The 16,983-nt window shown below is 43.1% G+C and overlaps 1 protein-coding gene across 1 annotated transcript in view; it reads left to right on the forward strand.

Moving 5' to 3' along the window:
- LOC128151064 (vasoactive intestinal polypeptide receptor) overlaps positions 1 to 16,983 on the forward strand; it is a 122,012-nt gene that overhangs the window by 88,697 nt on the left and 16,332 nt on the right. The window contains exons 7-9 of the mRNA XM_052808067.1: positions 10,641 to 10,794; positions 12,872 to 12,932; positions 15,337 to 15,406. Coding sequence (XP_052664027.1) covers positions 10,641 to 10,794; positions 12,872 to 12,932; positions 15,337 to 15,406 — 285 coding nt within the window. The remainder of the gene's footprint in view (positions 1 to 10,640; positions 10,795 to 12,871; positions 12,933 to 15,336; positions 15,407 to 16,983) is intronic.

Raw genomic sequence — 16,983 nt, forward strand, 5'->3', positions numbered from 1 at the left:
AGAGAGATGGGGTTTGTAACAGAAGGTGGGAGAAGCAGGGGGAAAGGGCCATATTTCAGCTATGAGTTGGCCAGCATGGGCATCCCTACACAGAAGAGAAACGGGATATTCACCAACTAGTCCCACAACAGAAAGCAACGGAGGGAGAGCTCGATGGGAGCTCTGGCTGGGCTCCCTCCCTGACAGCTGGCCACAGGTCGGCCCCCAGAGGATGGATGAAGTGATCCATTCCTCCGAGGAGAAAGTATCAGAATCTGGGTTATGCCCCTCCTGCTCCTTGGACTGTTCATATCAGGCAACCCTTGAGAGGGTGCAGACCATGGAGACCAAGCTCTAACATGCTTTTAGACAGTTTTGCTTGGATGAGTTATCTCCTTGCCTTCTCCTTTGCTCCTGGAAATAACCCAGGAGTGAAGGCCAAAAGTTAGACTGTGGAAGAGCTCTGGAGCAGGAACTTTCTTTGCATAAGTGACTCTATCATTCCTGACACAGCGGTGCCCCGGTCACAGGTTGGCACCTTAAAGCAATGCATCATTGCCAATAATGAGAGAAAATGTGATAAGTGTGGGGAAGGGCATTATTAAAACTCTGATCACGTTCTCTCTTTAGTTGCTGCCTTGTGGTTGACTTGCCTTATTACTGAAGATGTGTTTAGAAGTGCCATTATTCTGCGATTGATGAGCACGAAATAGGGATATTTACCCCATTTACCAAGATAATTCTATTTTTATGTCTAAACTCAACTCTGAGTCATCTCATGCAGCGGCTAGACCAGCTAGAGCTAATCACCATCTTAGAAATACTCACAAGACTGCCCCCAAAAATCAAACGAGTATTCCTAAGAGACAAAATAGAAAGGCCGAGTCCCTCAAAGACTGACAGTTACATAGCCCCTGTTAAAATCACCTGAAGAGAAATGCTTAAATAGCCTTGAGGATCACAGTCATGGGGCTTAAACTTGCTTCTTATATGAGGAAAAGCAGACATAAGAGCTTCCTACTGAATTCGACAGATAGCATATTTGAGGAAGCCTGCGTGGGTAGTGGTCAAGGCGTAAAGTGCAGTCATGTAGACCACTTTTTTTTTTTTTATGTAAACTGGTACAGCTCCATTTATTTTAATAAGAGTTTGCAAGGTTTCTGCAAGTGCAGGGTCTGACCCTGCCATGCTGCGCTGTGTTGCAAGCACATAAAATAAAAATTGTCTCATGTAACCTCCATATTAGCAAAGACAGACTTTTAAATGCCTTGCCATTTTCAACTGGCTTTCAGCTGGCATTAAAGAGGTGAAAGCACAAAGAAAGGCCAAGGTTATCTCATGGGACTTTGGGGTCCATATGGGCTGAGCTATTGCTAGAGAAATGATACTCTAACCAGAGAAATAATATTCTATCCAGGTTCGGTAGTGGTCCAGCCTTGATGCAAGTGGAAGTGGTGGCACAGGGAAGAGAGATGGAGAGTGAGCCCAGTAGCTTCTTCCTAATGTCTCCATCCTTCCACAGTCTTGATGGGAGCAGGCAAGACTTAGCTTGCTGAAGTAGTGTGTGTGTGCATGTGTATGGCTGCACAGCACAGCTCATCAGTCTAGAAATAGCAATTCTGCTTTATGAAAGCGGTAACTAATCAACAAGCTTAGACACAAATCCAGGTTATAATGGCTTAATAAATTGCCTAATGACAGCTGACATGGAGTAAGTATTCCAGTGTGTGCTCTTAGGCAATGATGGGTGCATGAAAATGTAATGTATCGTGACCTGGAGGAAAGGGGGTTAAAATAAATTGAATTAATTTGCTATTGCCAAGGCTTAAGAGCACTCTTGCATAATGTTTCTGGGGCACCATTGATGCAGAGCAGCATGTTAACAGGGAAAATGTGTGTTTGAGGCCTCTTATCCCTCTTCCCGAGATGGATGGTGACCGTGAATTCAGTTATGTTGATCTCTCTGCCATACTTTTTATAGGGTTGACTTATAGTTGAAGCCACTAAGGGCAGCAGAAGCTAAAGGGTCCATCATCAAGACATAAGATTATTATTCCCATGAAGGTCTTTTCTTTGTTATAGTTCATAGATGAGAAATTGCTTTAACTGAAGCTTTGAACTTGACAACTTAGGCCGGCACAAACTGAAGGCTACGTACCTCAATCATAAGCCACTTTTTGTTTCTATCAAGGTGGCATTTTAAGAATTTGTTTAGTCAAATTTCTTTATTCACAGATAGTCTTAAGTCCTCAACACCCAATATTTCCATGCATCTTCCAGGAAAATTTGCAGAGCCACCCACCAGTGTAGCAATTTATCATTTAAAATTACTTGCTTGTCAGACTCCATGATAGGGAAGGAAGGAAGGAGTCAAAAGCACCCAGTTGATTTAGGAGGAGATTTCTTGTTTGAATAGACCTCAATTCCCCTTCATGGTAGAACATAAATCTTGTGTGGCTTTTTTATTGCTAACTTGTTTGAACCTAGTCTACAACTGCAATTAAATTGAGGGAAGAAATGAAAGTGATAGCAATTTGCCAGGCAGTCTTGTTTGTTTGTTTTTAATTTGTTTTTTTCTGTTGTTACACAGAAGGTTGAGTGTGCTAAGAGTAAGTTAACACTAAGACTAAGTTAACACTTTTTTCTTTTTATTTTCCTTTTCCTTTTCTTTTTTTTTTTTTTCCTATGGCTCAGCAGATTGGTTTGACCTAAGGGCTCATTTTTGGAGGAACAGAATCACCCAGTAAGAAGCTTTTTTATTTCTGTCAACAATTTCCATTGACATCATGCCAAATTTCTGCAAATTAGGCCTCCAGCACGAAGCCCTGTTGAAGTCGGCAGGGGCTTTGCCGTTGGCCTCTGTAGGGTCAAACCATTACCCTGTGTAGCCAAATTGTCTCTGCAGAAGACTAAGCACAGTAGCAGAAAGCTGAGATAACAAACTGATATTCCCATTTTCAGTTAGCCAAGTCAACTTCTGGAAATGTCTTCTCTACAACAGTTTCCCTTGCAGGACCATGGATGTGGCATGCTTTTCCGCTCTTCTGTCAAAGCCAACTACAGTAGTGAAAAGATGATATATGTAAAAGCCAGTAGTCTTGAGCATGGGAATGAGACAAGAAATAGCCTGAGGCTATAAAAATACAACATTTTATCTTAGCCATCTCGTCAGGAGAGGTCCAAGCCAGGATCAGCAGTCACTACTGAAAAACCACCTCTCTTCTCTCTATGAAGGCACCTTGTAAAAGAAGGTTGCTCTAGCCTCTAGTTGGAACAAAGATCCCCTCTTGAGTGGGCAAGAGAGGTCTTCTTTTTGTTCTCAGTAAACAATACTGGCTTGGGCAACAACTTCCTAGGGCAAAGCTCACTGAATATCCTCACCCTTCCTTTGTTAACAGAGGCAGTAATACCTAGGCCAGTACAGTATATCCGCTCCTCCCATCAACATTTTTTTCTCTCAGAGAGTAACCAACCTTATAAGAAATAAGTCTTACTCCTTATAAGAATAAGTCTTAAGGAAGACACTGAAGTGCTAGAGCATGTCCAATGAAGAGCAACAAAGCTGGTGAAGGTCTGGAGCACAAGTCTTATGAGGAGCGACTGAGGGAACTGGGGTTGTTCAGCCTGGAGAAAAGGGGGCTGAGGGGAGACCTTATCGCTCTCTACAACTACCTGAAAGGAGGGTGTAGCGAGGTGGGAGTCGGTCTCTTTTCCCAGGTAACAAGTGATACGACAAGAGGAAATGGCCTCAAGTTGTGCCAGGGGAGGTTTAGATTGGAAAATTGGGAAAAAATTCCTCACCAAAAGGGTTATTAAGCATTGGAACAGGCTGCCCAGGGAATTATTTGAGTCACCATCCCTGGGGGTATTTAAAAGATGTGTAGGTGTGGCACTTAGGGACATGGTTTAGTGGTGGACTTGGCAGTTTTAGGTTTACAGTTGGACTCAGTGATCTTAAAGGTCTTTTCCAACCTAAATGATTGTATGATTCTATAAAATAAATGTAAAGTTCAAAGCAGAAATACCCCATGAAAAACAAAAACACGTATTTGGAAACTAAGTCTATCCTGACATCTCCATGCAACATGCACAGGAGTTAATGGACAATGCATAGCTATGAACAGTGCTGTACATTATTTAGGTTTTAAAATGATTGGAGATTTGTCAGTTGTATGAATTCCAGTGCCATGATAGTGAGATGGGGAATTAATCGTACTTTGTAATCTTACAAGCAGAGCAATTATTTGGTTATTGTGTCATCAGTACAGATTACATTATGCTTTGGCTAAGGTGGACATTTCAACAGAAGAAGAGCTGGGATGGGATTCGATCTGATTTAGGCTTGTGGGGTGGGAATCAGCTCAAGATCGAGACTCCTGAATTTAGTTACGATTATGAGATGAGTGTCTAAAATGGCACTATATTTACGGAGATGTAGGTTTAGGCCAGTCCCTGTGCTTGAAGATCTTAATTTCAGCATCTCCAAAGCAGGTGGTGCTTGCTCAGTGCTACCCCATCTTCCAGGTGTGCCTCAGCAACAGGATTATGAGTGGGATCTATCAAAAGCTTTTAAATAAGATCGAGGAAGCCTCCTTGACCAGGCTGAGGAGAAGAGCAGCTGTTTCTGTGGGCAAATTCAGCATGAGTCGCTCAGCTGCTAGCCTTTCAGGTAGGTCATGTCTTCTGGGCAACATAAAAGAAAAGCACTGGATAAACCTGTCACTGAGAAAATGAGTTTTCATCTCTCTTCTGTTGAAGAGGCCTGAAGAAATCTCTGTGTAAGTCTCTTCTTCCTGCATCCGTGGTGGTAGCCCAGGTAAAAGGACCTAAGTACCATAAAGGGGGTTTTGAGGCCTCCAGGTTTCATGCTTGATTGTGGCAAATCTGAGCCCACGCATTTGCCGAAGGCACTGGGGACGGGGCTGAAGGCACTGTCGCAACTTCATCGATAATACCAGGAGCTGCAGCATTGCCCAGGATTGCATGCGATGTCTTAAATATATCTTTAAGATGACTTAATTATGTCTTGGTGCCCTGCCACAAACCTTCCACACCACAGGAAGCCGCAGAGTTTAGGGGTACAAGGGGAGAATGCAGGGTCTGCACAGGGGCCACATCCATGTACAGGAGCGGTCATACACGGGGAGGGACAGGTCAGGGGTCTCGTGATTGGGATTCCCTTGATTGGGGCGAGGAGACATAGGCAGCCTGTTTACATCGCAATGTATTCCCAGGCCAGCTACAGTGGGTCGGGTGGGAATATGATCAATCACTCAAGTGCCTCTTTATACTTTGATCTAAATCCTTCTTTGACCCAAGTCCTAAATGTGTAACACACGCCATATCCCCAATAAAGAAGACAAGAGAGACTTGTGTTAGTGCAGCGATGCTCTGTGATGCACTGCAGTGTTTCTGTGGAGTTATTTAAACTTTTTTTTAGAGTTTTGTTGCATTTACAGGAGGCTGATGCATGCACGTGTGTTGGTTATGTGTGTCTACCTCCCTCAAAACCTCAGACCAACTCCTGTCCATCTAAGCTGCTTATATTGAGCTAGAGAAATTCAGCAGCTGGTCAAGACTGACAATCCTTAGCAGTTATTAATGAGCAGGGATACCTTGAGCTGAGTTATTACCGCTGAGGAGTATGACGTATTTGTATTTAATATAATGACAGATTCACCTCTGAGTTAATTACTGCCTCCAGCACCTGAACTGCATTTTTCTGGGCAGGTCAGCTGGTCACTACATCAGTTTTAGGAGAAAGATGTTTTTGTCGGGGCTAACATTATTTGAAAATATAAAGTGCTACTAGGCACAGGGAAGAAACCTGGTAGGATTATTGCTCAGTCTCGTTTTTCCCACCCTTACGTCCCTTCTCTTTGCCTCTTTCTCAGAAAGTCTGGTTGCATCTTGAGTGCATTCTTCCTATGATCTGACAAAGTAAGTGGGCTGTGTTTTTCACAGCAGCCGTAGCACACGTATGCTGTGCTGCATGGTGGCTGTGGGTAGCTCTGTTGCTTTTCCCACCATTCGATAAAGCTCTGAACTTGACCCACTATTGACACCCTAAAATTCTTGCCCAGCTTCTCAACTAAGCACATTTCAACACCACACCAGCTTTCTAACCAACAACGTGCTTTGTTCCTACTCATCCATCTCCTTATTGAAAGGACAGTGTACATTCCTAAGTTTCAACAGCTCATTAAATGTTTGCCCTAAAATGACTGCAGGAAGTACCCTTCTCTTTCAAAGCAAATGCGGTGTCTTCTGCCCTTCTCTTTTGCCTTGTTAGGCAATAAATAGGTGTGTGCTCAGGGCAGCTCTGTCTCAGAGGGCAATAAATGCCGCTCATTTGGAAATGAAGTAATTTCTTTGAGAGCCATAGGCCTGGTTCCTATCCAGAAGGTAGGCATTCACACGTGTTCAGGGGATGCTAAACACTCCATGACCAGCAAGACAGTATTTTGCATGCACTTCATACAGGTGTGAATATCCATCTAAAATACAAAATAATAGGAATTATTTCAAAGCTTTGTTTACATTTGAGGAAACCAGCCTTTCAGGGCAGTAGTACAGTGCAATATGTACTTTTTTTTCCATGTCTGCCTATTTCAGCAAGGATTCTCCATAAAGGGCAGCCTTCTGCCATCTGAGCATGGGCATCTCATACCACTTAAAATCTCTGTGAATATCCCAAAGGTCTGCACAGGAAATCCCCATGCTTCTGGAGCAACTGCTGGAAGGCCAACACAATACTTGGCAGTGCCTAAAATGAGACTAGTAGTCTACTTTTAAACAGCTGACTCTTGCACAGTGTCTCCTTTTCAGATAGTCCACAGTTAAACAGTTGTAAATGTAGATGTGTACAGCATAGATGGTTGGGCACACTAAGGCAAGGAAGGGTTGGCCCATACAGTAGGTCTAAGACATGCCTCGTCTCATCCTCAAGTGAACTTCTACAATAATCAAGATTAAATTTTCTTATTGATTATGAAGATTTTAAAGCGAAGCACAAAAGTGTTTGCTGGGATGGAAGAGGTTTCTGTGCTTCATTGGCTGGAGGCAGAATCCGTCTCAGTGGTGAGTCACTGGCAGTGCTTGTGGAAAGGGAGGAGACCTTCACTGGAAAAGTAAACGGCCCATGTCTAATGCAGTCCCAAAGAGGGGAAGCAGAGAGGAGCTACTTGGGTAGATGTGCCATCTGCAAAGCCAAGGAAGACCATCTCACTGCAACACCTCATGTGGACATGAGCAGGGCAAGATCCCTGAAGAAAGAGAGGGAAATAAACTGTTGTAAATGAGAGAGTGGAAGGGGAGAGAATAGAAAAAAGCAGTGCTGTAATGCTGTGTTTCCTGCTGAAAATGTCTTTTCTAAACATAGCTGGTGTTAGTCTTTCAACACTGACACATCATGAGGTCTGCTCTTTATGAAAAAAGTCTTCTGTGAGATGTAATAACTCATCTCTGCCTAGTGTCTGTCATCTAAAGGGTAAAGCATCTTTTATAAATGTGGTTTTTATTTCCCAGCTTTATAACAGCCATTCTGAGGCTGAATCCAATCGATCAGGAAGGTAGAGACCCATTACCAAGTGCTGCCATGTACTAAGCTCTCTCAAAAGCCAGGAAGGGCTGTTTTCCAAACGTGTTGCCAAGTTGGCTGTCAAAGAGGATTCAGTGGAAAAACAACACCACAGTCAACAGTAAAACTGCATCTCTCATAGAAGTATTTGCTCTGTTTTAAACTTACCCAGCTTAGGCAACAGTATCAAGAAGCCCAGGTAGCAAGAAAATACCATGATTTATTTTGTAAGACAGGACAGTGCACCCAGATCTGTTCCAGTGCAGGACATCCCCATGCCGCAGGGGATCCGTGGCTGCAATACATTATTGCTGGGTGCTCAAAATGATGCATAAAAATATCTTTTCTCCAGGTAAAGCAAAAAATGCCTGGGGTGGTAGCACCTGCTCAAATAGCCAAATATCCCTCAGCATGGAACAAAGAACTCATCTGCTACAGGTCCCCCAGAGAAGAAGTTACCAAAACCCTGCTGCTGCCCATGTGCATGATCCACCTCAGGTCTGTAACAAGCCACCACCACGTTAGGGAAGGAGGTAGGGCCAGAGACGACCACAAAAGCAACGGTTGCCAATACCAGGAGAAGTGGTGATGGATTTGGGCACCCAGATCTGGGGCTTCTGCTGCCACAGCCTGAGTTCAACACGGCTTCTTTTCTGTGACCGCAGTAGCTCTGCAAACTCAGGCTGGGGATCCCTGCCTGAGAACCTCTGTTAAGCAGAAATCACATGCGCTTTTTGTGAGCAGCCTTTCCTGGTGCTGTAAAGTATTGCAGTTCCTTGTGATGTGCTCCAGCCTCATGCCTCTGCCATAGCTTCAATGCAGCCATCCAGAAAGGATTCCCCAATGTTCAATCCCCAAAGCGAATCCAAAGCACGTGGTTGAGATGCATCAAAACTGCTCCCTTACACCTCGCGTCTCACCTGTGAGCTGCTGAGTTAGGGCCAAATACTGATAGAGTGAAACCATAGACGAATTCAGTAGCCCCAGTAGGGCTGAGTACACTCACACCAACAAATCCCCACTGGCTGCAGCCACGCCAAGCAGGCACTCAGGCTTTGGGCAAAAGAAATGAGGTGTGCCAATGTCACGCAGCCATATGCACACAATAGCAGGGAGAAACAAAGAGCATAGGGATGCCATAGGGAAGACGCTGCTGCATCCCCAGCCCTTGTCAACTCAGCTCTGTGTCATCTTCCCTCCCTGGGAGTTAACTGCATCCACCTTCCCTCATCACTACCCCGCAGCAAGTCTCTGCTTATGCCATCTGCCTCACAGGAGCGAGCTGATGTGCATATAAATTGATTAGCAGGAGCCCGTGAGGGTCCCCAGTGTGACATACTGGCGGGTGCTAGGGGAGGGTTGAATTAATTTGGAGCGATCGGTGGGGACAAGTCCCTCTCTAAAACATGTGGCATCGAGAAAACACTTTCCACACTTCTCTTTTTAACCAGTGTGTTTCATAGCAACTGTTCTCAGCAGGATAAGGGGGGGGGGAAGTGTGAGCTTGTCACTGGTGCAAATCAATTATTACTCTAAATTCAACATATTGCACATGCAGAGCAGCAGGGAAGAGCCACTAACCAAAGAGAGCTAGCAGCCAGAGTCTCATGCCCTTGCCCCAATAAGTGCAGGGTATTACCCAGGCAGACTCACCAAAGGCAGCAAGGGTGTTGCCAAATCAACGTCTCAAGGATGCTTAGGCAGCGTGGATGTGTGTAATGATGCAACCAATGATGTCCTGTAAAGCTGCAGCTGGACCTGATACATCACATGCTGGGGCAATGGCCAGAGGTGACATACTTCTTTGGGCAGCTGATTTCTACATTCAGGTGTTTTGCAGTGGGCTTGGTCCCTAAGTGTCAGAGAGAAATTTCCCTTTTTTTTTTTTCTTTTGTAAGGTGACTGTTCCCATTACCTGTGCTGCAGTGAAATCTTCACACAGCAAGATACTGTGTTTAATTATTCATTTCTGAAAGAAAAACAATCCTCCTTCCCTTTTCAACTCTCTCCCCTTCCAATGCAATCAAATCTGTCCATGCTTATTAGTGTTTACCCTGCTTCTCCTTCTTATTCTTTTCTTTATTTTAAAAATATATATCCCACTCCTTCTTCTCCTGAGTATTCACAATTCTTTGTAGACTCGGCTTTCTTCAAACCCCTGTCTCAAACTCCTTGAGTTTTTGCAGTATCTACCAGGCCATGGAGTGATTACAATTGCACTTTGCTTTCAAGGGCTAATTAACAGACCTTTTTTTTTTTTTAATCCTGGGGATTCAGTTCGTTCAAGTCAGAGGCTTCATTTCTTTGTGTTTAGGGAGCCAGGTAATGATAGCAGGCAGCCCCACAGAGAATGATGAGGGAACCGTGATGCCCAAGTCCCTCAGAGTATCGTTCCTCAGGATGCTGACTTTAGTGCCAAAAATAGCGTAAGAAATTCCCACCCATTCTTGTTTACACTCCAGTGCAGATCACTTCCATCACGGCGAACCAATTGTGCATTGGCTGTACCAGAAACCAGTCGCTGAGTTGGTCTCAGTTCAAAGGAGCACCTTTTTGGAGGGTTCTTCTGAACCAGTGCAACAGTTTGCTCCACAGCTCAGCCCCACGAGCCCACGCCTGGCAGAGCAGAGAGGCTGGTGACTGCACATCAGGGCAGGACCTTCTGGTACCCTCTCCGCCACTAAACCAGCTTCCCACAGATGTACATCCAACACCCACAGAGAGCAGCACCACGCTGGGAGCGATCATGGTCCAGCGTATCAGTTTGTCACTGCTCAGCAGGGTTTCCAAGCTTGAGTGCATCTCCAGGCTCACACAGCCAAACGGCATCCAGACCCGAGCTGGCTTTCTCAAGGATGCACGCTGCACTCTCCATGCAGGGGTTAACGTGTGTCAAGCTTGTCCACCCCAAGCGAGGTTGGTAGGGCTTTTGGCTTTTTATCATAGAGTTCATTCCGTAAGGGCTTCAGGTGCTGCAAAAAGCAATCCCAAAGATACATGCAGAGCAAGGTTTACTGGTAATTCAGTGTGTTTACTATGGAAACACGCTGCAGTTCACCACTGTTTGTTTCTTCTCTTCCAGGTAGGCTGCAAAGCCATGATGGTTTTCTTCCAGTACTGCGTCATGGCCAACTTCTTCTGGCTCCTGGTGGAGGGGTTGTATCTTCACACGCTGTTGGTCATCTCCTTCTTTTCAGAGAGGAAGTATTTCTGGTGGTACATCTTGATTGGCTGGGGTACGCATCTTCTCAAAACTGAATGCCAACAGGTGATCCCGACAGGCATTTTTAACAGCAAATTAATCCGCAAACCTAGGGGCTCAGACAGGGCAGAGATGTAGTATCCACGTTACCTTGCTGCCAAGAGTTGTTAGTGCAACCGTGAGCAAGATCAAGTGATAGCCAGAGGGGTTTAACAGCATTAGCCTAAATCTTCAAAGGTATTTAAGAACTTTCTTTGTGCTAGGTTAATTGATAGTTGAGCACCTCAGTGTCTTTAAGGACTGTGGGCCTGAAACTCCTCGTCACCTTTATAGTCATTTAGTCCTTTGATCCTGACTGGGATCCCAAAATTGATATCATGCATTGACCTTAAACTGTAAGGATGGATCCCAGCAAAGCAGGACTCCTAGACTGAACCAGACACTGCAGTCTGTCACTCTCTCCTTGTCTTACTGAATTCAGGCTAGCTAGCTATCCTGAGATCCCATCATCTGTGTGCTAATGCTGATAACCCTGTGCTTACTGCATTCGTGATTTCTCCAGCTTTAATGTGAATCTAGTCTCAAACACATAAAATAAAATAAAATAAAATAAAATAAAATAAAATAAAATAAAATAAGAAAAATGCCAAGGGAGATAGAATTAAACTCTTCACAAAGTAAGTCAGAGCTGAATTGCTAACTTATGCAAATTAATCCTACCAGATCAACTTCTGTCCTTTCTCCAAAGAGGAAACAGAGGTCTCTTTTCCCCTTTAAGCCATTTAGCTGAAGATTTATGTATAAGTAAGCAAAATGGCTTTCTATTGCATGCTCTTGATAGCTGAAACTGAGAAATAATTAGAGCGGGGAAGAATCTTGAAAAGGAAAGAAAAAAATAGAATTGTGTCATGTGCAGGGGTATGCCTGGACTCAGGATTTGATCAGTTAGCCATGGAGTAACTTCCATCGAAAGTGACAGGAGTTACGCTTGGGTTCACACTGCAGAAGAGAGACAATTCTGTGTGCTATAAGCATAAGAAGAGATGATGTTAGCAGGCCTTGTTTCAGATGCAGTTAATCAGGTCAGACCTTCTTTAAACCTGCCTTGTGCATAGATATCCTTTTTTCAGCACAGTAGAGCTGGCGGATTTTAAAGAAAAACATATGAAGCTAATGATTTTAAATCAAAGGAAATCTCTTGCACTAGTAATGTATTCTGAGGTTGCTTGGGTGAGGAAGGGCAATTCAAGAAAATGACAGGTGCTTGAAGGATCTTTTGGCCTTTCAGTCATCCATCATTTGCAAAAACATCAGTGATGGATCTGAAATGGATCATGCAGGAATTAATAATTTGGACGCACTCATTACAGTTCTTACTGTTTTTATTACCATTGCACTTGCTAATCACTAGTAATAAACACTACACAATACTGTGACTAATGCAGAACAAAGCGACGTGTCCTTTGTGGAGTATTTCCAATGTAAATCTAATCAAAGACAAGAGACAGAGAAAAGAAGTGCCACAAGGATGGAACAAGACCACCCTAGTCAGGCAGAAGATCATGGAGTGAGGAGCAGAGGCAGGTTCATCTGGCCAACTACAGACATCTACATGTGAATTTGTCCCTCCAGGCTCCCCTTAGAGTCAGTGGAGATCCAGGCAATACAGTCATGGGAGTCTAAGGGCATATTTCTTGTCCTAAAGCAAACATCTAAAGTAGCTCAGATGACCTGTGTGTTAGAAGTACATATTTCTCCCCATGGATGCTAAAAAGAGCCTGTGGTGACTGGCTTAGATACAGGTGTCCACACTGTAGATGTCTAAAGTGATTCCTATTCCTTGCTTTTCACCAGCAGAAGTTTTTTTGTAGGCACTGCAACAGGAAGATAAGTCTGCTAGGGAGCTGTTATGGGAAACTCATCTTACATGGCCAGTGGGAAAGGCAACGTGTTGCTTGTTTGGCATGTGAGCACTGAAAATGTGAAGGATTTGCCCACTCTTGAGGGAAGGCATCACCTCAGTCACTTGGGAGAGATGGAGAGTGGGGGAGAACAGCCCTGAAAACATTGATAATGATTTCTGACAGTGACACCATCTCTTCTCTTATCAGGTGCCCCTTCCGTGTTTATCACTGCTTGGACCATTGTCAGGATTTACTTTTTCGATGTTGGGTAAGCCTGTGGACTCAATTATCTTTCCTTCATAATTCTTCCTTCCTTTATCTCCAAAGAAAGCCCTGCAGTTTTAGTAACCCAGCCATCCCGCTCTAACCCCAGAGCAGAGCGGAGGCTTTCCCCTGCCACCATGAACCGGGAGAAGCTCCAAGGTCTCCCTGAAGACACAAAGTTTATGTCAACGTAGGCCGGTCACTCACCCTCTTTGTTTCCCAATCCCTTGGTCAGGATATTTGCAGGGAATTTGTGAACAGACCCTGATGGTCGCATTTGGCCCTGTGATCCTGTGTATAACAAAGATCCCAGCTGTGCAGCTGCCCTGTCCTCAGAGCAGAGCTTTGCATCCTGCAGAATTGACCCTAAATATGCTTATGCAGCAGATACTTAGTAAACGCACCCATTAGCTCTCCCACAGAAAAAGTCTAAAAGCTCTTTTTTTTCTTTTTTTTCCCCAGGCAGATCTTAGTATCTGTTCTTCATCCTCTTTAACCTAGCAGCAGCCTTTGATATTTTATGTAAGAAGCAGATAGAATACAGCTAAGTAAATGAGGCAAATATCAGAGCTTTCCAAGGATATATGCAAGTAAATAGGATCTGATCCTGCAATCCTCCTTCATGCTTTTACTCGAGCAGTTAAACTATAGTAATTGGAAAGGCTTTTATGAGAAAACACTCCGGAGAGTTACAGAATCAGGTGCTTATTATGTACTCACTGTGCATGCCCTCGCTTCTTGCATTTGCAGCATATGGTTAACTCCATTTTCTCCTATGCATTCTCCCTCTCCAACTGTGTCCTGATTTGTCCTTATTTCAGTAAGAGAAGCAGCTCAGATTTCTCATTCCTTTTTTGATTTATAGTCATGCTAACACATTTCCTGAGGGCTACTGACTTCTTTTATGGTTTCACTCTATCTGCATAAAACTGACCTTATTTACTCTGTTAATAAATAGCCTCTACAATGAGATAGAGACCAAAGGATTTAACCAGTCTGAATACCAATTCTTCTTACTATATATTCCCACTCAGCTCCAGCAGTTCTTAATAAAAATACAGACTTCTTTGCATTTTCTGGAGGCTTTAAAGCTCTACATTTTTGTGCCAAATAAAACAGAGTGTGAATTTAGAGGATATGCTAATAACACACCATTTTTTTTTTGCATACTAAAATTACCTGCAGAGAAAAATTACAGGAAAATAATCCAGATTAAATAAAACCTAATTATGTAAGATTGGTTAAACAACATTAAACCTCTATTTAAACATTCTAACTCCAAATTAAAGTGACCTTCATTCAGAGTGCCTGAATTTATTTTAAAAATTAAGTACACTAGACATAATTAGGGCCACTTTAATTCTAAATGAAAGGGCAACATGCACCTGACTAAGTATAAGCATCTGTATGTGAGCAATTTGTTCTAGTCTCCTTTTACAGCTAGTGGAGATTTAGTCAGTGTAGTCCACGGAGTGCAATTCTTTTCATCCTAAAGCTGATGCCTAAAATAGGTCTCAGGAACTGTGCCCTAAATGTGCCTCTCTTCATCTACTGGTACCTGCGCTGTCAACATTTTTAATTAGATGAGCTGAATCCAGGTGAAATTGTCTACAGTAGGTTTCACTAATCTATTTCTACATGAAAGCAGACCAATTTTCATTAATGCTCTGCTAAAAATGCACCTTCTATCACCTGACTCTTGTGAAGTCTCCAGATAAATGTGTCCCAAGCAATATTACTCGTTTCCACGTCATTCCTATTCTGTCATTTCCTTGTTGGCTTTAAAATATAGTTCCAGATGACCTAGGTGAGTGGTGTGGTTTGCAGACAATTCTGACTTCAGGGTGAAATAAATCACGCCCTGGACCCTATGGACATTTCTGACTAGATCCATAGCTCAGATGCAGCTAGCTAGATTTAGTCGGACTAATCCCACCATAGGCTGTCTATCATCTTTTTCAGAAGGGCATGGTTGGTTTTGTTTCTGATGGTGCCAATTGCTCTGTGCTTAACAAAACCCTCATCCATGATAGTGGATAGCATTGGAGGCTTCATGAATCTGTGATTTTGGCAGCATTTCCTTGTAGCAGACCTCAGCGTAGGAGAAATTAAGTGAATCACCATCCTCCCCCACATTCACCCTGACGTAACATCCTCCAGCCCATTCCATTACCAAGGGGCGAAGAGCTCAGAGCGTTATATCTGGGGCAACTGGTGCCTACCAGTGCTCAAAGCCACTGCAAAGCAAGTCTTTAGCCCTTCCCAGTTCATGCACACCAGGTTTAGCCCTCTTCACATGACCTAGCGTAACTATCTGTAGCACTTAGGGAAACCAAGTACCTGGGAAGGTTACATAGCTCCTTGCTCGCTTTGCTTGGTGTTTTAAGTCTGGTTTTGTTTCTTTTTAGGTGCTGGGAGGAAGTAGTGGAATCCCCATTCTGGTGGATCATTAAAACTCCTATTTTGGTGTCTATTTTGGTAAAGTATCAGCACATTCTGCTGGCTGCAAAGCCATCTTTAATACTAAGCGTGGGGGTGAGGGGGTGTTGAGAAGTGTTCTGTAAATGTCCGTGGAAAATGCACTGACAGATAAAATCCCACTGTATATTGAATGTCTGTCTTAGGATGAGGAAGTTCACCCTCCAGATAAGCATCTTTACCTCTAAGCATTGACCATGGGAAGAGTTTGATTGACTAAGCGACCAAGGTGGAGCTCATTTGATTTAACTTTGACCACCTCCATCTCAGCTAGTCACCCTGGGCACTCTGGTGCGGTAGCCATGGGTGTGTGTAGCCAGTGGAGGTTGAGGAACATGGTTAGAGACCCAGGAAAGGCTCATCTTGTCTAATGAATCAGTGGATGTCTAAATTAGATCAGATTAATTGTGCCATGAATGTTTTTGTTTCTCTGAGCTGACCATATGCAGAGCCCAGGATGACTTGTTCAGTTGTAGATGTCAACACTATAAATTAAAATGGGATGAGTCCTACCATAAATTTCTACCTAGGTAAGAAGAGGTTAGATGAATTCCCTCAGATATTTGCCTCTTGTTATAGCGTCCAGCACAAAGTTGGATTCCAGCTGTGTGTTTTTCAAGTAAGTTCTTGAGAAGCTTGGCTACTTTCCAGATAAATCAACAGAAGTGCTTGACTTCTTAGTTCTCTGGATATGATCAATTCTGACCACAGAAACCATGACGCTTCTGAGGAACTCTTGAGTCCTTCCAGCCTTGTTGAATATTACGTGTTTTCTCTGTCAGGTATCAAGCCAAAAGTTAAAATCAAATGAACTTGAGTTAAACTTAGCTTTGAGTTTTCTTAAATGAAGTCAAGTATGTGGGAAAGGAAGAAAAAGAATGCAACAGAAATCAAACCAAATATATCTCTTTTAAACAGAAATCTTTTCTTAGACATACATTCTTCTTATTCCACGTACATTATGACCTTTACAAGAAGACTTTTTTTCTGTAGTATTTGTCATACAGGGATTCCAAACTGAAACAGTTTGAATAATTACATCTTACTCTGTTCACCTCACTGAAAAGAAATACAATACTTAGATGACACATCTCAAAATATTTATATCATCATAGAAAGCTACAGATAGTATTTTCCCTTTCCCGAGATAAACTTTTGGTCAAGAAATACACCCTATTCTCCTCAGATCAATGAGTCTGTATTTTCTTTTGGCCAATAAATCATTTCCTCATTGCCGGACAAAATTTTCCCAGCAATTTCTGATTTTCCTTCCGCAGATATCATATAAATCTGTCACAAAGGAAGGGCATGATAACCGCTATCTGATGAACAGCAAGTTTCTTCAGGGAGGAATGCAACATTTCCTCCATATCCATGGGAATAAAGCATAGACCTCAATAGAAGGAAGAAATATATATATAAGATACATAAGTTATATAAGATATATAAGATATATAACTTATATAAGATATATTAGGTATTAAACACTGGGAACAGATCAAGTGCCTTTCATTATACTCTAGGTTGAAAAATAAGCAACTTCTTCAGTAGCCTGATAACCGTACCTTTTATCATGC

Source organism: Harpia harpyja, chromosome 1 (assembly GCF_026419915.1).
Source record: "Harpia harpyja isolate bHarHar1 chromosome 1, bHarHar1 primary haplotype, whole genome shotgun sequence".
NCBI lineage: Eukaryota > Metazoa > Chordata > Aves > Accipitriformes > Accipitridae > Harpia > Harpia harpyja.